The following is a 21,560-nucleotide window of genomic DNA, read 5'->3' on the forward strand; positions in this document are numbered from 1 at the left end:
GAATACCTAAGTTTAACTCCTGCCTCAGACACTTACTAGTCGTACGACCTTGGACAAGTCACCTAATGTCTCTGTGCCTCACTTTCCTCATCTGTAAAACAGGGATAATAATAGCACCTACCTGACAAGGTTGTTGTGAGGATCAAATGAGTTAACCTATGTAAAGCATTTTGCAAACCTTAAAGAATTATATAAACGGCAGCTATCATTATTGATTCCCTGTGAGACTTTGAGTGGGCCCCAGGGCATGTGCCCCCTGTCTCACCATCAAGGCATCCTTGGATCCAAGCTGCCTGCCCCCTGTTCCCATGTAGGGTGGTGGTTGTGGGTAGGGGCCTCCTAAGGGAAACTGAAGGAAACTCCAGGGTATTGGCAGCTCGATGCATTCCAGGTCACCTTCTTCAACTCTCCATGGGTCCACACCCTAATGTTATTTGCAGTCATAGAATGCCAGAGCTGGAAAGGTCCATAGAACACAGAATGTCACAGACTGTAGTACACATGATGTTAGAGTGTAGGGGCCCCTAGAACACCTAACCTCAGATCCAGAGGGAAGCTCAATGAGCAGCATCCAATCCAACCTCACTGTAGAGCCAAGGCCCCCCACAAGTCGGTGGTAGATCCCAGCTCCCTGACAGAGGCTTCCTGTGGCCCTTCTGCCCGCCCTGTGTATTCCTCCTGGCAGTGTGTTAGAGACCCGAGTGCGGGCCATGGAAAGCAAGCACCAGAGCGAGCTGGAGGGCATCCGGGGAGAGAGGGAGAAGCTCCGGCGCCTGGTGAACCGTCAGAGCAGCACGCTGGAGGGCCTGGAGAGGAGCCTGCACGCAGCGAACAGCAACACCAGCCTCCTCCAGAGGCAGCAGCGGCAGCTCCTGGACTCAGTGCAGCGCCTGGTTCACATTGTCTCCAGCGGCAAAGGTGAGGCTGCCTGAGGACTGCAGGGAAGGGAAGCCGAGGCTTGGCCCCAGTCCTCAGAGGTTTGAGCTAGACCCACCAGACCACTTAAATTCTGTAGCTCTTAAAAGTCCAGTTCTGCTTGGGTAAGCCCTTGACCTTGAGTAAGTTACTCTCAGCCTCCGTTTCGTCAACTGTCAAATCAAAGACGCATGAGCTATCTGACCTGGAAATGGCTCTTAGAGATCACTTAAGCCAACTCCCTCATTTTTCAGAGTAAGATGTGGCCCAGAGGGAAGGGACATGAGAAGTGACGTTCCCAAGGTTGCACAGAAAGGTACAGGCAAAGAAGGTGCTGCTTGACAGAAAGGGTCAGAGGGCCCTAATGAGTCAAGACATTCCTCTAGTCTTTTGAAGCCCTAGGTTTCTAACTCTTCCTGGGCCCTGGGGCTGCCCTTGGCAAAATCCAGGAATTATTCTAGAAGTCCTCATTTCCCCCACCTCTCAACCTCCCTCCAGGCTCTTTGCTTCTTAATGGTAACCTCTCAGGGCAAGGAGGTGGAACAGTGGATAGAGTACCCTGCATGGAGTCAACAAGACCTGAGTCCAAATCCAGCTGAAGACACTAGCTGTGTGACCCTGGGCAAGTCACTTACCCTGTTCACCTCAGTTTTCCCATCTGTAAAATGATCTGGAGAAGAAAATGGCAAGCCACTTCAGTACCTTTGCCAGGAAAACCCAAAATGGGGTCATGGAGAGTCAGACACAACTGAAACAAGTATCTTCTGGGAAAATAAAAAGCAGAGAAACACTGATGTTGGAATTTGGGCAGGGTGGTACAGAGTCTCCAATTGCTATTGCGAATCAGGATACCTGGGTTCTATTGTTGGCTTTATAACCAATAACTTGCCTAGTGACCTTGGACAAGTCACTTTCCCTCTGGGGCTTTAGTTTTTCCATACGTAAAATAAGGGAATTGGACCAGATCTCTAAAGTCCCTTCCAGCTCTGACATTTCTTGTTCTCTGAGATATATAGGGTATAGGGGACCCTGCTAGCACAGTCCCTACCTTCCCACCATTCCCTAGGATCAGCTTTGGTGCAGATAGGCCTACAACCAAAGGAGCCAGAAAAGGAAGAAGTGAATTTTGTCCTGGGGGTTAGGAGAGCAGGGTGGAAGGGGTCTTCCAGCAAGGCTAGCCAAACCACCAGGCACGATTCCATGAGGGGATTCTGTGAAGCCTTGGACCTGGAGCTCTTTAAATTGGTCCCAGGTGTGTCTCTCCTACCCAGGGCACCATGCCCAGGCCTCTCATCTCTCCCAGGCCAAACTCCAGCTGCAGGCATTCTGTGTGGCAGGCCTCCGCAAGGCAAGGAAGCCTGACCTGATGTGAGGGGAAGGACGTGGAAGTCCTCAGAAGTGGGATTTCTTACGGCTTCAGAAGTCGTCATCCAAGAAACTCCCACACCTCCCCTCCCCACTGGCCCATGAATGCCGTGTCTCTCCTGCTCCTACTGTTCCTAGCTCTGCCCTGCAGAACCTAGGGATTCCTGGTTCCCAGCCAGGTCAGGCTGACCCACAGGGAAACAGAGTGTGTGCCCATTCTCTGAAGAAGGCCTCTACTTTTCTGTCTTTCAGTCAATGCATTATACGATCAACCATTATGTACACACCGCAGTGTATTAAGGGTGGTGGGTGGAAAGAAAAGAAAGACCCAATCTCCTTCCTGCTCAGATGTTCGTTTCTGTGTGTGATTTTGAGCAAGCCATTCCTTCTCAAAGCCTCAGTTTCCTCTTCTGTAAAATGGAACTAATAGCCCCTGCCCTGCATTCCTCACAGGCACAAGGATATTGTGAGGATTAAATGAGAAAACTAATGGGAAAGTGCTTTGTAAAGTGCTAAAGAAATGTGAGCTATGATCCTTCCTATCTCCCCTTTCCACAGCACCCTAAGTACCAGCTGCCAACAGAATTGTCTTAAGGTATAGCTCCCTCTTTGCTCAAACACTGCATGCCTCTACCCCCAGGCCCCATCTCTCATTTTAAGACTCAGCTTAGTTGCCACCTCTTCCAGGAAGCCTTCCCTGATCCCCTGGCTGAAAGGGATCTCTTCCTCCCCTACTTTTCCTGTCTAGATTTCACCTTTGGTTGCATCACTCTCTAGTACATTTATCAATGCACGGGTGTGTGCTCCCACCCTTCCCTCCAAAAAGGCAGGCCATTTTTATTTTTGTGACCCCAGTCCCAATATAGAATGGGTGCTTTGTGAATGTTCATTGAACTGAATGGGAAGTGATATGGCCCGGTGAAAGGGTCTCAGGATTTGGAGTCTGAAGTTCTGAGTTCAAATCCCTGATCTACCTACCACTTGTCCTGCTCACTTCCCTCCTTGGGGCTTCCTCAGTTACCTCATCTGTAAAATCAGAGGGTTGGACTAGATAACATTTAGCATCTCTTCTAGCAGCACTGTGATAGAGGGCTGGGCCTGGAGTTGGGAAGACTCATCTTCCTGAGTTCAAATCTGGTGTCAGGTACTTACTAGCTGTGTGACCCTGGGAAAGTCACTTAACCTTGTTTGCCTCAGTTTTGTCATCTGTAAAATGAGCTGGAGATGCAAATAGCAAACCACTCCGGTACCTTTGCCAAGGAAATAGAAATGGGGTCACGTGTGGACAAGACTGAAATGACTGAATGATGGTAACAGTCCCTTCTGGTTCTAAGTCTGTGTTCCTTATGGGAGGAAGTACATGACAGAGAGATAGGAGAGGCCGTCCCAAAAGTCTAAGTGTACTTTTAAACTATTAAAGTTTAAAACTGCACCAGTACTCTGGGGACATCCTCTATTTGCAACAAACAATAATAAGAAGTATTGATTAAAGCGGGCAAGCTGTGTGCCTACCCCTTGGTTGGCTTAGATGATCTCTATGGGGCCTATCAGTTATGACAGTCCATGACGGGCTATGTTCTTTTGGGTCAGCTTAGGGATGATCTATCCCTGCTCCATTTTACAGAAGAAGTCCTGAGTGATTACATAACTTGTCCATGGTCCCACAGGTATCAGGTGTCAGAGATCTTAGGGCACCCCAGATTCCTCTGTGGGGCCTCAGCAGCTTTGACAGAAAAACAGGGACAGGGCAGCTAGGTAGCACAGTGGATAGCGCATTGGCCCTGGAGTCGGGAGGACTGAGTTCAAATCCAGCCTCAGACACATGATACTCACTAGCTGTGTGACTCTGGGCAAGTCACTTAACCCCAACTGCCTTGCCAAAAAAAGGCACTTGCTAGCTGTGTGACCCTGGGCAAGTCACTTAACCCCAATTGCCTAAAAAAAAAAAAAAGGAAAAAAATGGGGACAATGATATTTTATCTGCTCTGTGAGTTCCCTACCACTCTCAGACCCTTCCCCCCACCCCCTTCCTCTGGGGTAGCACTCAGAAGCTAGACGCCACAGCTCCTCAGCTCATTGGCCAGACTATCTACCTGTCAGCTGCAGTTCATCGCCCAGTCTGCCCTGAGATCCTGCCAAGCCTTCAAGGAGCCAGCGGTCAAGTAGCCTCACAGCCAAAGCCACCTCTGAGAGTAGAGTAAACAAACAGTTTGGGGGTAGAAGTTGTTAACATTCCCTGCTTGTTTGTTTTTAAATGCTGTGTCATTTACCCAGTGGAGGTCCCCAGGAGCCAGATCCACTGTGGTGTTTCTCAATCATCCCATAGAAAATAGTTCAGTATGACTTGGGGTCCTCCAGGACAGAGAGAGACATCGTGGGCCCTTTTCTGCTCTTCTGGCCCACCTCACCCCACCCTGGGAAGTGTATGCACTGGGGTCCATGGAGCAGGGGCCACCAGTGATGGGCAAGAGGAGAAGGAAGGGAGGAGCAAGAATTTATTAAGAACCTACTGTGTGTCGGGCACTGTGCTAGGAGCTTCACAATTATTATCTCATTTGATCCTTATAGCAGCCCTGGGAGGCTGGTGGTATTATTATCCCCATTTTACATTTGAGGAAACTGAGGCAAACAAAGGTTAAGTAACAAAAAAGTTTCATGACCTCGGCTACACAAGATAGGGAGGCAGAAAGGTACACTGGGAAAATAATAGCTTTGGAGTCAGAGGACCTGGGTTCAAATCCCATCTTGGATATTTACTACCTGTAACATCATCATCATCATCATCATCATCATTCTACCTGTGTATTATACTATCTGTACAAGTCACTTAACCTCCACGGGCCTCAATTTCCTCATTTGTAAAATGAGAGGGATGGACCATCTGGTATCTGAGGTATCTTCCAGTTCTAGATCTATGAACCTATAGTCCTGGGACAGAAAAGCATTCAATCCTAAAAGGAATGAGATGGTAACAGCTGATTGCAGGCACGAGATAGGCAAATGAGAGGATAGCTGAGGGCAGGAGACCAGAATCTTTGAGAAGACCCTGTCTCTCTAATCCTAAGTAAATAGTACTTCTAGAAATAGACTGACTCTACAGGATGTCATAGAACCTTAGACCATAGAACATCTGAGGCAGAAAGGACTTGGGTCTGGAACTAGCCATTCTGGTGCCTAGATGAAGGACCAGAAACCATGGCCCAGGGAAGTCAGGGATGATGGGGGCCGGGGGGGAGGGAAGGATGAAAATAATAGCTAGCATTTACATAGCAATTTAAAGTTTGCCCAGGGTTTTATGCATGTTCTTAAGACCTCTTGGTAGTTCTCACCTCCTACCTAGCACATTGCCCCTTCTAAGTGAGACTGGGACCATGGTATAGGCCCATGGAGAATGGAGCTCACCTGGGCTATGGCCTCAGAGGACAAGAGGGGAAGAACAGGGGAAAAGACTGGTATCATCTGGTATTTTTCTCCTTTTCACTAGTTGTTCTTACTAATTGGGTATTCAACTCAGTGGTTTCTACCTTTTGAAAGACTTTCTAAATTTCAGCACGCTGGAGAAAAGCTCCATTGTCCTTATTCTAGTTACACCTCAGCATAAAACAGAAAAACGGTAGAGCTGTTTTTTTAAATTTTATTTAGTTTTAGTTTTCAACATTCACTTTCACAAGATATTGAGTTCCAAATTTTCTCCCCACCTCTCCCCTCCCTCCACCCTGTCAACATGCATTCTGTATACCCCTTCCCCCAATCTGCCCTCCCTTCTATCACCCCCCCTTCTCTTATCCCCTTTCCCCTTCTATTTTCCTGTAGGGTAAGACAGATGTCTATACCCCATTGCCTGTGTATCTTATTTCCCAGTTACATGTAAAAACAATTCTTAACAGTAGTTTTTAAAACTCTGAGTTCCAAATTCTCTCCCTTCCTCCCTCCCCACCCACCCTCATTGAGAAGTCAAGCAATTTGATATAGATTATACATGTAGTCATGCAAAACACTTCCATAATATTCAATGCAAAACACTTCCATAACATTCATGTTGTAAAAGATTAACTATATTTCCCTCCATCCTATATAACTCCCTGTTTATTCTATTCTCTTTTTTCACCCTGTCCCTCCTCAAAAGTGTTTGCTTCTGATTATTCTCTCCCCCAATCTGCCCTCCCTTCTATCACCCCCCCTTATCCCCTTCCCGCCTACTTTCCTGTAGGGTAAGGTAGATTTCCATACCCAATTGAGTGTGTATGTTATTCCCTCCTTAAGCCAAATCCGATGAAAGTAAGGTTCACTCATTCCCTCTCACCTTCCCCCTCTTCCCCTCCACGGTTAAAGCTTTTTCTTGCCTCCTTTACGTCAGATAACTTACCCCATTTTACCTATGCAAAATGGTGGATCTTTAAGGGATTTCAGAACATAGAACCTTAGAACTGGAAGGGACTTTACAACATAAAAGACCATGGAATCCAAGCCTTCAGTTTACAGAGGTATGAACCGAAGCTCACAGAAGGACAGAGAGTAACCCAAGTTTACACAAGTTAGTGGTAGGGCCACAATTTCTGCTCCTACATGTGGGCTCTTTCACTACACACCAGTGTGATGTGATGCAGGGGAAAAACCAGACACAAGATTTGGAATCAGAGGGCCTTGGTTCAAATGCTGGCTCAACTCTTTACGGCGTGTGGGACCTTGGACAAGTTACTTCTCTCTGAACCCTGTTTTTTTCCTCTGAAAAGTGTGTGTGTTGGGTGGTGGGGGTAGGGGTGGACTAGATTACCTCTGAGGTCCCTTCTAGCCCTTAATCTATGATCCTAGGACCCACCCCTCAGAGGTTCCATTTGAATCCTAGAGAGCTAAAGCAGAGGAAACAACATGGTGGGAGAGGCCCTGGGTGTGACCCTCTCCTGTGGGAGCCTATGGATGTGTATACATAGGACCGAATGGGAGGTTGAAAGTAGCTGGAGCTTGTGGAGACTACCTGGAGTCTTGGGGATCCCCCAAGCCAGGATGGGGGACAGAGCATCAGTCTGGGACCCTGGTTCTAACCCTGACTCACTACTAACTTGCTGTGACCTGGGACAATCCATCTTCCCTTTTCCAAAGCCTCAGTTCTCCTATCTATAAAATGAGGGTGCTAATCCTCACCCTGTCATCCTCACCTAACTGTTGTGAGGATCAAAGGAGGTGCATTTGTAAACCATGAAGGATGGCACAGGTGTAAGAGAGGCCCCTCCCCGCCCAGGGTGACCATCCCAGGCTAACCTGATCCTTTGTTCTTTCCCCAGTTTTCATCACCTTCCATTTTTGCCTTTGTACACTCCAGCTCTGTTACAGAAGGATGAGCAATCCTTCCAGGACTGTTGGGAAATCCGCCTCTCCGGGGTCAACATCAGTGGTGTCTACACTATCCACGTGGCCAATTGGACGGAGCCCAAGAAGGTTGGAGGGGGTGGGGGGGCAGGGGAACCTCCTTGGCTTTCTACCCAGGGCCACCAAGCAAGGATATCATTCACCACACTCCAAGAGCCCTAATCCAAGCCCTCCATTTTATAGACTAAGAAACTGAGGTCCCAATCACACAGTCAGATGGTGGTGAAGCTGAGACTAGAACTCAGATTTCCTGACTCCTGAACAAAGGCTCTGCTTCTAACACCACACTGCCTTGTGGCTCCCCTGCCCTCACTGTCCGGAATACCTACAGATCTTGGAGCCTATAGCTCCCAGAGATAGCCAGGAAACCCCTTCTCTGCTGGGTCCTTGGGGATCTCCTTGGCAGGAGCTACCACAGAGGAGCAGGAATATTAGTGGGAAAATTGGGGCAGTTGGAATACACACTGTTACATTAAGGAGAGAGGTGTGGGTGGGAGGGGGGGCAGCAATGGGGAGCCTCTTTATAACTTCTTGTCTTGAACCCTGACCCCAGCAGTTCCAAGGACAGAGAATCTTGTAGGAGGGCCTGACCAGGTCTGCTGGGGGGACTGAATTTCCTGTGGTGGGACAGGACACACAGAAGAGACAGTCATTCCTTTAGCCTTTCTTTCATTCACCAATTCATTTAAATGTGACCCCAGAAAGTTTCTTTCCCACCAGGTATACTGTGACATGGAGACCAGTGGTGGGGGGTGGACCCTCATTCAGCGTCGAGTGAATGGCAGTGTAAACTTCCAAAGGAACTGGAAAGATTACAAACAGGTAACGTCTACCTAGACACCTAGACAGGCTTGTTGGCTTCAAGGGGCAGGGAGCTCCCTGAGGGCTGGGAAGCAGTCTGCCTGTCTGTCTGTCAGTCTGTCTGACATCTGTCTATCATCTGTCTCTCTGTGTCGGTCTGCCTGTCTGTCAGTCTATCTGTGTCTGTCTGTTGTCTATCATCTATTTGCCTGTCTGTCTGTCTTTCTGTCTGCTTCCCTCCCTCTCCAGACCATGGATTCTCTTTTCTGCATTAGCATCACTCTTCAACAACTTCAGGACCTCATAGGATCTCCTTCCAAGTGGACCAGAGAGCAACCTTGGTACATTGCCTAGCCTTCCAGAGCCCACTGCCCATAAGGTCCCTAATGAGTAAGGACAAAAAGGCCCTTTTTTGTGTATGGATTAGTGGAAAGAGAGAGAAGCGTGGCATAAAACACTGGGATCAAACTCAAATAGAAAAGGGACCACTAAACAATATATAAGGATTTTTCCTATCATACATTAACTTAGAAAACCACATATTAACATTATCTATGGCCTACTGCATTTTTCATTTATTCCATTAAATTATTTCCCAATTACATTTTCATCTGGTACAGGCCACAGGATGGCAATGTGCATTGGTGAAGGGAGTTTCCTCCCAGGGAGTTCTATACACCAATGAAAACCCAGGTCCAGACCAAAAAATAAAGGGGGATGGGGGAGAGTAGAAATAGTAATTATCTTGGAATCAGGAGTCCTAGGCTCTTATCCTGGCTCCAACATGCATTAACTATGTGACCCTGAGCAAGTCACTTCCTTTCTCTGAATCTGTCTCCTCCTTTGTATAAATGAGCAAGCATTTATCGAGCACCTCCTATATGCCAAGTTCTATATTAGGCACTGAGATACAAAAACAAAATTGAAATAATGCCTGACCTTGAGCTTAGATTCTACTGAGAGAGACCACATATATGTATATAAGTACGGACAAAATGAATGCATAGTAATTTCGTTGGGAGGGGGTGCAGTGGATAGAGTTCTGGGTCTAAAGTCAAGAATAATTCATCTTCCTGAGTTCAAATCAGACATTAGACACTTACCAGCTATATGACCCTAGGCAAGTCACTGAACCCTGTTTGCCTCAGTTTCCTCATCTGTAAAGTGGGCTGGAGAAGGAAATGGCAAACAACTCCATTATCTTTGCCAAGAAAACCCTCAATGGGGTCATGAAAAGTCAGACATAACTGAAACAAATGTATAGCCACAATTTTGTCAGGAAAGGCACTCCAAATCAAGCTGTAGGGATCAGGAAAAGCTTCATGGAGAAGCAAACACTTGAGCAGGGATTAGGGATTCTACAAGGTGGAGGGAAGGACAGAGGGCATTATGGGGGCCTGAGCCCTGAGCAAAGGCATGGAGATGAGAGATGAAATGCTTTGTGTGATGAACATATAGGATAGCTTGGCTGGACCAAGGAATGCGTAAGTAGGAGACTGGGAAGGGAGACTGGAGCCAAGTTGGGAAGGGCTTTAAATGCCAAACGTGGAGTTTGAATTTGATCCTAGAGCTAATAGGGAGCTATTGTGATTTTCTGAGCAGGGGAATGACGTAGTCAGATGTGGACTTCAGGGACGCCATGCTGGCAGCACATAGAGAATAGACCAGCGAGAGGAGAAATTTGAGTCAAGGAGAACAATTCAGCAGTTACTGCAATTGTCTAAGTGAAAGGTGATGGGGCCTGAACGAGGGTGGGGCCATGGTAAGCAGAGAGAAGCTGGATGAGAGAAATGCCCACAAAACATTCCAGGCCCCAAGCTCTGGGGAGAGACTAAGTGCTGCAAATATAATATGGAAATCATCTGCAAAGAGATGATAATTAAACCCATAAGAACTGAGGAGGTTACCAAGACAGAGTGTAGAGAGAAGAGAAGAGAGAAGAAAGGCAAGAAATAAGCATTTAGTAAGCGCCAACTATGTGCTAAGCACTTTCCAAATTTCTCATTTAATCCTCACTACAACCCGGGAGTTAGGTACTATTAATTTTCCCATTTTACAGATGAGGAAACTGAGGCAGACAGAGGTTAAATGACTTGCCTAGGGTCAGATAGCTAACAAGTGTCTGAGGGTGGATTTGAATTCAGGTCTTCCTGATTCCAGGCCCAGGGCTCTATCTACTACGTCACCCAATGATCCCGCTTGATGATGTCAAATGCAGCAGAGGTCAAGAAAGATAAAAATCAACCCAAAAAAACCCCCAACATTGTATCTGGCCATTCAAAGATAGATTTGGAAAGAACAGTTTCAGATGAGTCATGAGGTCAGAAGACAGATTGCAATAATTGAAAAGTGAGTGAAAAAAGAGAAAATGCAGATGGTATCGATAGCTTTTTTCCAGGCGTTTGGCTGTGAAAGAGAACAGAGATGTAGTGATAGACTGAGGAAGTATGTAGGATCACTGAGGGGTTTTGAAGGAGAGAGAAAGAGACAGGCAAAGACACAGAAAGAGACGTACGCAAAGACAGAGACAAAGAAATGGAAGGAGTGAACTAGCATTTATTAAGCATTATTCAGCAAACAAGATAATACCTGGAATTGGGGAGCTTATAGTCTAATAGGAGAATACATTTTAAAAACAAATAACTGGAAAGCTGTGGACCCAGGCAATTATGTGGGAGTCTGGCTCCCCTATCAGAGTTTGAGGAAGAAGAGTGGGCAGAAGGAAGGAGAGCCAGAAATTGAGTCCTACTATCCAAGTGGGTGAAAATAGTCAGAAAACGAGGCTAAAATGAAGCTAGGAGTCCACAAGAAGTGGCATGAATGGAGGAGCCCTGAGAGATTCTCTAAAATGGGCCTTGGGCTTTTCACAAGGCTGCTGCAAAGAATGCATTTTGTCAACCTTAAAGAACTAAAGCAGGACCTCCTAATGTGGGATCTGTGAATTTGCTTTAAAATTTTTTTTGATGACTATATTTCACCACAATTGATTTCCTTTGTCATACTATGTATTTTATCTCTGAGCTAGAGGAATGTGAGTTAATATTATTATTATTATTATTATTATTATTATCATCATCATCATCATCATCATCATCATCCCCCAGTGAGAGAGGAGGCTGACGGGGGGAACCAGAGGCTGATGCTGACCAGCCCTCAGAGGGTCAGTGCATGGTATGAGAGCCTTTCCTGAGAGCAGGTCCAGTGAGAGGGGGAAGCAAGCAGAAGCATGGTGGAAGGTGCGGGTGGTCCTGAAAGAGAAGTCAAAGGAGACAACAAGAATGGGGAGAAACAGCCGAGAAGGATGCGGCCAAATGCTGATTGGACAGATTTGCCTCGTGCTAGCTCAGCCTGCAGCTGTACCTCTCTGGCTCTGGGCCCCACCCCTGCCCTGTCCAGAGCTCACCTTACCCAATCTGTTCCCCTTTGCTTTCTTCCCCTCACAGGGCTTGGCGATGCTGCTGGGGAGTACTGGCTGGGCAATGAGGCGCTGCACCAGCTCACCAGCCAGGCATCCTATGCCCTGAGGGTGGAGCTGCTGGACTGGGAGGGGAACCAGGCTTACGCCCAGTATGAGCGAATCCAGCTGGGAGTGAGCAGCAGTTCTACAGGTGGGAAGCCAAGAGGGAATTAGGGCTTGGGAAGGGGTCGCTGATCTCTCTGGGAGTTCCCTACAGTCCCAGGCCACTAGGCTCTAGACGGTCGGGCTGGCCAGGTCAGAGATGATGGCCCTGGGTGGGACGCACCACCACCATATGTCCCTCATTCAGACTCGCGTCACTAGGAGCCCAAGAGACTGGGGACCTGTCCTCTGAGGCAGCAGTTCCAAGACTCTCTGCCCAGTGGGGTCATGCAGAGGAGAAGGCCTGTTAGCAGCCAGCTCCCTCCTGTCCACAAGAGAGGGGTCAGGAAAGGGATAACTAACAATAACAGAGCTTAAAAAGACATGGGAACTCATTACGTCCAGCCCCCTCATCTGACAGAAAAAAACTGAGGTCCAGAGAAGGGACATAACCAAGCGGTCCAGGGTCACACACTGAGTTTAGTAGCAGAGTCAGGATTAGCAGCCCGGTCTCTAGAACCTTTCAACCCAGCAGGGATGCTAGTTCTAAGTTTTGGCAAATAGAGGCCTAACAAAATCAAGAAGAGCTGGATTTGAAGGGGAAGGAAAACTGTCCCCAAGACCCGTCTTGTCTTGATCAATTCAGCAAACTTTTACTACTTATTAAGCACTTATCTTGCAGTTCTGACCAAGGAAAACAGAAGTTAAGAGACCTGCTCAGGGTCACATAGCTAGTAAGTATAGGAGGTAGGATTTGAACCAAGGTCTTTTTGACTCTGGGTCCACCATTCTATCCACTCTACCATGTTGTCACTCTACACATTAGGCCCTTACGGCTGTCAGAAGGAAATATTTTTAAGCCTCACATGACTAGGAATTGGGATTATTGTTATAGTTTATCACTCAGCAAGCTTTTATTAAGCACCTACTATGTATCAGGCATAGTACTGGGTGCTGAGGGTACAAAGACAAAATCCAAATAGTCCGTGCCCCCAAAGAACATCCTTGACCATCTCCCACTACCCACTCTCCTCCATTACTTGTCCCCAGCTGAAAATCATATCTTGTTCTCAGATATTCCTAGAGAATTTGTCTGGATCTAATAACGAGGGAGATAACATATACCTATATAAATAAATACAAAACACACACATAATAGGGAAACCAATTAAAGGGTTACTGCAAATGATCCAGGCAAGAGGTGATGATGGCCTTGTGGGTGGAGAGGAGGGAAAAAATGGGAGATGTTGTGGAAGTAAAAATAAGATTCGGAAACTTATTGTTTACATGGTGTAGGTAAGTGAGAATGAGGCAGACGCCAAACCTGGGTGACTGGAAAGATGGTGGTTCCCTTGACAGTAATAACAAAATTCAAAAGAGGAATGGGTGGGGTTAGGGAGAGAAGATAATGAATTCGGTTTTGGAGGCATTGAGTTTGACCATTCCATCCAGTTTGACATTTTCAGTGGGCTCACTATAAAGAGTGGGGCTCAGAGGCATTCTAAAGCCAGCTCTCTCTGCGTATGAGAGCTGGTTGTTAAATTTTTAGTGCGAGCATTTATACGCTATAAATCAAAGCTTGATTCATTGTTCTGTTGATTGTCTGGACTTTTAAAAGTGATGGAAAAAATGTTAATATTGCAGATGAAACTTAAGTGTGTCCAGGGTACGTTCAGAATTGGTTTCTAAACAGCCCTGGTTGGGCAGGATGTATAAATTGGGAAGCTATCTGCATAGAGATGATAATTAGTTCTTATTACAATCGTAGGGTGGGTACCACTTGCACACAAATAAAACAAAAGGTAGAAGGCAACAGGGACAGAGGAAAAATCCAGACAAATGCTCTAGAAAAATCTGAGAACAGGCTAGAATTTTCAATGGGGCACAGAATGGGGTGGGGGGCAGTGGAAAATGGTCAGGAAAGCTTCATGGAGGAAGTAGCTCCCAAAGGGCAGAGATGAGAAAGGAGGACCTTCAAAGCAGAGGAGACAGCCTGTAAGAAAAGAGTAGGGAAGAATGAGGTGTCAGGATACCCGGCAGTTCAGGCCGACCATAACCTAGGGCTGTTTGCTGATCGTTCTATTAAGCTCTTACTCTTTGCCAGGCACTACGTGAGAGAAGTCTAGGACAATAGGCTTAAAACAGATTGTGGAGGGCCTTCACTGACAGACAGAGGAATTTTGGTTTTATCTCTACAGACAACAGAGAACTACAAAGTTTTGTGAGCAGGGGAGTGATATGATGGGGAGTACTGTGGTTAGACTTGTTTGCCTGTACAACGTGCAAGGCCCAACAAAGCTTATGCTCCTGATTCACCTTATAGTGGAGGAGGGAGGGGCTCTTCTTTTAACTGGGAGACCCAGCAGGAACCTTGGGGATGGGGGGGGTGGAGAGAGAGAGAGAGAGAGAGAGAGAGGAAGAAGCATCAAAAACCTGAGCTCCCTCCCCTGCCAGGGGGTGTGACCACCTCGATGTGAACAAGTCACATCTCTTCCTCGTGCTTCCTCTTCCACTGTGATAACAGCCCAGCACAGACACCAAGGTCCAGCCTCTGAGAGTTCAGAGGGAGGAAGGAGTGGGCTGAGATGTCTGGGAAGGCTTCCCAGGGGAGGAGGCACTTGAGCGGGGGTAAAAAAACAGACGGATTATGGAGAGTTAGAAAGGAACAAGGGCCAGGGGAGGGGTGAACCAAAGAAGGAGCCCAGCCTGTTCCCAGAATACTGCAGCCTGGCAGCAGTGGGGAATCTGTATAGGGAAGTACAAATGACTGGTCCAAGGCATTACATTCCTAGTGACTATATCTTATCATCATAAGGCAAAGACTCTGACTGTGCATGTACCATTGACTTTATCTGTTCCTCAATAAGCATTAAGTGCTTACCATGTTTCAGACCTGTCCTAAGAACTGGGGATACTAAAAGAGGCGAAAATGTGGTCCCTGCCCTTAAGGAGCTCACATTCTAATGGGGGAGAAAATATGTAAATAACGGAGTACATACTAGATGCCTCCAGAGTCAATGGAAAGTGCTTTCTGAAGAAAAGGCACCTGGGAAAGAGGAGTGGGAATGGGAGGGAAGCAGCCTGCCAAGCTCTGCTGCAGAAGGTGGCATTTGGGCTGGGGTGTCCAGATGTGCTCACACGTTGTAGGAAGCTGTCCAGTGAGCAGCTAAAGGTACAGAGAAGTCAGGCAAAGACAGTGACTTCTTTGTGTTGGTTAGGCAATAGGGGCTTCCCATAATGGAAGGGGAATCAGGACAGATGGTTTGGGGGCATATGGTAGAAGTCATTGAACATTAGTTCACACTTTGTCCTACAGGCAATGGGGAGCTATAGGTGGTTTGTAGCTAAGATTTAATTTCTCCCCTTATACTCCTTTGTCACTCCAGATACCTCCCACCCCCCAGGCAGGAGTGAAGGCCGGAGGGGCCAAGGATTCTTAGGCCAGGCTGCCTTGGTCTCAGTGGACCAGGAGGACGTTACAGTTTGGCTGTTTCCCAGCAAAGTAGAAGATGTGAGAAGCCCAGCTCCCCAGTGGGTCCCAAGGCCCACTTGTCTGAGAGTGCTTCTTGACCTCCTCCCACAGCTAAGAAAGGCCAGCTAGTTCTGGACTGGGGAAAATACATACATGTGTACTGAGTCAACCTGCTTAGGGGCAGTGCAAGAAACACACACCTGTTGACTATTACAGTCACACATATGGACCAACACTGAAGCCGGAGGGACACATACAAACACAGACAAAGGCAGTTACACTTGCACGTACAAAGAGATACATGGAGAGACACAAATATACAAAGTCCCATTGGCACATGCAAACAGACACAGCCAAACATAGGCAGTCATAGACAAAACACTCACACCCCCACTCCCACAAACCCACATAAATACTCACAGACACACACTTGTAAACACAAAGATATACACCATAACATGCACAAATCCACACACATAAACACAGATACAAATATACATGCAGAAAAATATCAATATACATTCAACTACACCCCCCCAAATATAAACACACAGAGAGGCAAACATGAATGAAAAAAGAGGTGACTCACAGTATGTCCTACATATGTAGATACATATATGTGTGGTGCGTATAGACATATACATACATATACATAATACATGTGTGTATATACACACACAGCATATTCACAGAAAGGACTGATGGTCTAAAACCCAAACCTATTGTGAGCAAGTCTCCTGGAAAGATATTCAGTTTGTCTAAAAACAGAGAAGTGAAAGGGCCACCCCTCCCTGGGCCTGCTATGTGATGGGGACTGCGGAATAGGGGAAAGAACCCTAGACTTAGAATCAGGAGAGACCTGCTTCTGAGACCTACTAGCTCTGTGACCATGGACAAGTCACCTAATTCTTCTGAGCCTCAGTGTCCTCATCTGTAAAATGGGGATTAAGATACCTGTAGTGATTTATAGTACTTCAGAGGGCTGTGGGGAGATCAAATGAGATGATGTACATACAGGATGTCCCAAAAGTTTTAGTGTGGTTTTAAGCTATTAAAGATTTAAATGACACTTAACCCCAATTGCCTAAAAAAAAAAAAGATTTAAACTACACTAAGACTTTTGGGACACCTTTTTTCTAAAGGACTAGATAAATGCCAGTTGGGAGGTGGAAATAGGGGTGGAGAGAGAGAATAAGGTCCTAAGACTTGGACCCTTTCCTGAGAGAGCTCATCATACTAGCTGAAGAGAGCAATCCTGGGCAGATTCTTTCTACTCAGGTCCCAGTGAGGACTGAACACAGAGAGCACTGGAGGAATGCAAGGGAAGGAGAGCTTACTGGGAGCTGGCATGATCAAGGAAGGCTTGCTAGAGAAGACCATCTGGGCCTTGAAGAGTTACGGAAAGGCTGATGGGGATGGGGCTTTCTAGAAGGTGGGGAGACAAAAGACGGAATACACATAGTGAGGCAAGAAGTTCCAAGGTTTCAATCACTACATGCTACCACACACCTGCCCTCTGGGGTACAAGTGTCATAGTAACCCAGGGTCTCCCTAGAAATGCCCTCCTCCAGTATCAGCCATCCAGCCCATCTCCTTAGAGATAGGTTCTTTGTGCCTCTCAAGACTGTCCCTTAATAAACTCAACCCCATCTGAGTGGATGAGAACTCGCTAGAGGGCCTCCCCACCCTTCCCCCTCCTGGGAATACAATGTTTTCACAGGCTGAGTCCACTCTCATTCCTTGTCTTTCTGTTCCTCTTTTCTCCCATTCCCCTCTCTTCCCTTCCCTTCTGACCTGTCCCTTATGGGGACACTGGGATCTCCAGGTTGATGCTGAAGGAGTACAGTGGCACAGCGGGTCACCAAAGTGGCTTGGTCCTCCAGGGCACCAACTTTAGCACCCGAGATTCTGACAATGACAACTGTCTTTGCAAGTGCGCCCAGATGCTGTCTGGAGGTGAGGACCAGGGCCAAGAGGGGAGAGATGGAGAGGGAGGGAAAGGGGAAGAAGTAAATGCGGGAGTCGCTCCTCTTCTCCTAAACCACTGTCCAACATCAGCAATCATTCAATGAACATTTATGCACCTGCTTACTCCCTAAAGAGCCCGGTGCTCAGCAAAGAATGTACTTAGCTAACCACAGCTCACCTCTCTAAGCATCTGGCACTTACATCTTGTGCTCAACCCAAATACTCAAGAGCTTGCCATAGGGTCAGGGGAAGGTAAAAGCACAAACATAAATATCTATATACATAACATTACGTAAAGTCATAACTTCTCCAAATGGCTGGCACCATAAGCAGGTGGCTGGGCCTTGGTACAACATGTCCACATGGACAAGTCCTCAAAGAACCTCCAGTTCTCCCCAGAGCAAAGCCATCACCATTCTAGGGCTTGGGAAGATGCTACCCCATTGGCAACCGACTGGCTCCAAATGGAAGTCCCCTTACTCTTGAGCTCCTTACAAAGTGGCAAAGGAGACACTGTCTTTCACGTACTCTTACAGTACTAATCACATTCCTTCAGTTTCCACATCTCTAAAATGAGAGTTAGACTTGATTATACCTCAGGTCCCTTCTAGCTTTACCATTCTGTGCTCCATGTATGTTAAGGTCCTTCTTGACTCCTATTTTTAAGGTTCCTTCCAGCTCCAAAATTCTATGTTCCATCATTCTATGTCCTGAGGCCCCTTCAAGATTGAACACTTTATGATTCTAAAATGTGGTTATGTCTGCGCTGACTGCCTCGTTTTGGGAATAGAAGTGCCTACCTACATAATATCCTGTTCCTCTTTCTTGTGCTAAATTCAGTGGAAAGGAAGGAGACAAGGAAAGTAGGCCCGGGTTTTCACTCTCTTTGAGCTGTCAAAAACCATAGATCACATTTCTATAGCATTTACAGTTAAAAGCTTTCTTCCTCACAACAGCTTAGAGAGAACAGATGCAAATATTATTTACCCATTTTATAAATAGACAAACTGAAGTTCAACAGAGAAAAGTGATTTGCTGGGGTCATGCTAATTTATATAGTAGAACCAGAACTTCACCCTAGGTATGCTGACCCTCAATCTAGGGCTTTGCTAAGGCGTTAGCCAAACAATTGATGACAACCAATTAAAACCAGACACTAGCTCTCTGGCAGCTCAGCTAGCTAGTAATATTGGTATAAGAGAGAGGGCCTGGTCTGCTTTCTCTGCATTTGTAGGTATCTCATAACTATTGGAAAGACCCGGGGTAGTGGGGAGTAGGGGGAAAATATTATCAAACTGCCCATTATACCCTGGGAGGCATCTAAACCAGATTAGAACAGTGTTCTCTCTTTCCAGGATGGTGGTTTGATGCTTGTGGGCTCTCCAACCTCAATGGCATCTACTACCCAGCCAGGCACAATGTCCGAAAACTCAATGGTATCCGTTGGCACTACTTCCAGGGCCCCAGCTACTCACTTCGGGCCACGCGCATGATGGTGAGGCCCACAGACTTCTAGAGCTATGACAGCCCAGGCGTGGAAGGACATCAGTGGCGATCAGGGGGACAAAGACACTCCCCCGCCCTGAGGAGAACTACCTAAAGCTCAACACACCAGGAGGGTGACTGTCTGAGATGCTTGAAGTTCTGTCTGGAGGAGGAACAGGACCTCAACAGACTGGTGGATTCCACAAATTCATTTGTACTGCCCAAAATAAGACCAGCTTTGGATGGCACCAAGATGCTGGCAGTCAGGGTTGGACTAGCCTCACCAAGATGGCCAGACTATCTCCTAGAGGCCACATTGGCATTGGCTTTAGGGCTCAGATTCTTGTGGTTCCCTCACCCTGGAAAGGTCCCACAGAACAGCTTCTTCTGGATTCCTTGGACACAAGCCCTACTTTGGGGAAGGGAGGCTTCCTCTCTGCTTATGTTGATCCCCACTTAATTCTACTTCTGTTTTGACCTCTCTCTCCCACCATCTCCCATCCTCTCCTGGCCTTAATCATCCTCTCCGAATCCAGCCCATTATCCTTTCCATCCTCAGTCTGGGCAGCCCCTCCTTGTCCTCAGTGCTGCCATCCAAGGGCCTCATTACATGGCCAGATGAACTGGCTCCTTCTCTCTTCCCTACCACCACCACCCACACACATTTTAATTAGATCCAGAGAATCATCTTCATTCAAAAAGACCAAACTTTCAAGTCCTTGGTTACTGCTGGGCTCCCTGGCTAGGAGTACCAGCAATGTAGACTGCTCTGCTGAGCATGAGGAAGACTGAGGGCAGGAGAAGGGATACACTTTGGCTCTCTAACTATGAGATGATTGGAAATCTCTACTTAGCATGGGCTTGTCAAGTGCTTCTCTCCATCTCAGAAGCAGACCTCACTGAGGAAGACCTTGGGTTGGCCTTAATGACATGACTTCTTCTCAGAAATACTTATCAAGCCCATCTGGCATTAAGGGAATCTGTATCGCCAGGAGTAGACAGGAAAGCCTAATGTGGTCAGGAGGGTCAGGGTAGAGGGAGACTGGTCACCCAGAGAGATGAACCTGTGAATGGAAAGAGTCAAACCTGGAGAAAGAGCCATGCAGAGAACCTGATAGGGGAGGTAGGAGTGGTATGGGAAATTGTAACAGCTCGATCCCTGGCCCTGAGGATTCTTGCCACATTCTGCCAGGGGCCCAGTGGTAGAGATAAGAGGGCCACCTAAGTACCCAGCCCATTTTTTCAAAGGATTAAAACCAAAGCCTGCTTCAGGACCCAGCTGCTCTGTTGGGCAACTACTAGTCATCTCAGGCCAGGCCAGCTTTCTCTTGGATCAGGCATCCACCCATCCTCTGGGCAACAAAAATGTTCAAGAGACACAATTGGTCCAGAGCACCACCCTCCGCCATGCAGTTGTCCTCTGTCTATAATGATTCCCCTCTTCATTTTCCCAATACCTTGTGCTCTCCCCACATCCTCCTAAACCTGTTTCCTGGAAAGGAAGTGGGATGTCACTAACCTCTCTCTGAAACTACCCAGCCCTGTGTTCCCTCTCCTAAGGGAACTTGTGTCCTTAATGTGGCCACTATTGGGGGAAGGGGATGACAAAAGGAAGGGAGGTAGGAATGAAGGGTTTGTCGCCAGTAGAGGGATATCCCAGCTTTAGCAAACAGACAGGGAAGGTCCAAAGGTGTAGGAAGCCTCCTATCCTGTCTCCAGGTAATGCCAGCTCTGTGGTTCTGTCCTCCAAGTACTCACAGTCTAGTTGGAGACAGCAACTCCATGAGCAAGCAGGGAAAAAAGAAGACACATATATCATAGGGCTCTGGAAAGGGCAGTGGTTCAAAGGATAATCCACAAAAAGGAAAGGATCTGAGGTCTCTTCAAGTTCCAAATACATGATCCTGTGATTTGGGCAACAGAATGTGAGACTCATGTTTTTGTTAGAGCTAGTAAGGTACAGACAGGACAGTAGGTATTCTATGAAGGAGAAATCAGTTGGGTTTGGAATAATCAGGGAAGGTTTCCAAGAGAGAGGACACAGCACAGATTGGAAGAGACTAGAATTGTGTGCAGAAGAACAAGTGGGATTTGAGAGGGTAGAGAGAGGCAGGGGAGGGCAAAAAAACCCAGAACTTGTCAAAGCTTTTTTGTCCTTGATTCAGAGATGGCTTAACACATTGGATGCCAGAGTCAGGATCCCAAAATAACACTGAGCCAAATCTCAGTTGCTCACTAGTGAGGCAGCACGGTGTTTTGGGATCAAGGCCTGGGTGTGAATCTCAGCTTTACTCCTTACCAGCTACTAGACCTTGGACAAAGGATAATATCCCTGGGTCTAAGTTTCCTTGTTTGTAAAGTAAAGAGGGTTGAACTAGATGAACTCTCTCAGATCCCTTCCAGTTCAAAATATATAATCATAAAATTTAATGGGGATAAATGTAAAATCCTACACTCGGGTTCAAAAAATAAACTTCACAAGTACAAGATGGGAAAGGCATGGTAAAATAACTGCCATTCTGAAAAAGATCTGAGAGTGCTAGTATGTTAAAAGCAAGGGTATGCTGGTAAATGTTTAACAACTGACTTTCCAAAAAATGTATGGCACTCACACTTTTAAGTTTAGTC

At 46.9% G+C, this 21,560-nt stretch overlaps 1 protein-coding gene across 1 annotated transcript in view; it reads left to right on the forward strand.

Moving 5' to 3' along the window:
* ANGPT4 (angiopoietin 4) overlaps window positions 1–21,552 on the forward strand; it is a 72,286-nt gene extending 50,734 nt beyond the window's left edge. The window contains 8 exon segments of the mRNA XM_020990664.2: window positions 686–918; window positions 7,601–7,716; window positions 8,368–8,469; window position 10,199; window positions 11,892–12,029; window positions 12,032–12,056; window positions 17,305–17,435; window positions 18,803–21,552. Coding sequence (XP_020846323.1) covers window positions 686–918; window positions 7,601–7,716; window positions 8,368–8,469; window position 10,199; window positions 11,892–12,029; window positions 12,032–12,056; window positions 17,305–17,435; window positions 18,803–18,963 — 907 coding nt within the window. The 3' untranslated portion in view covers window positions 18,964–21,552.
* The last annotated feature ends 8 nt before the right edge of the window (window positions 21,553–21,560 follow it).

This window comes from Phascolarctos cinereus, unplaced genomic scaffold, assembly GCF_003287225.1.
Source record: "Phascolarctos cinereus isolate Bilbo 61053 unplaced genomic scaffold, phaCin_HiC Scaffold_2;HRSCAF=192, whole genome shotgun sequence".
In the NCBI taxonomy this organism is placed as follows: domain Eukaryota; kingdom Metazoa; phylum Chordata; class Mammalia; order Diprotodontia; family Phascolarctidae; genus Phascolarctos; species Phascolarctos cinereus.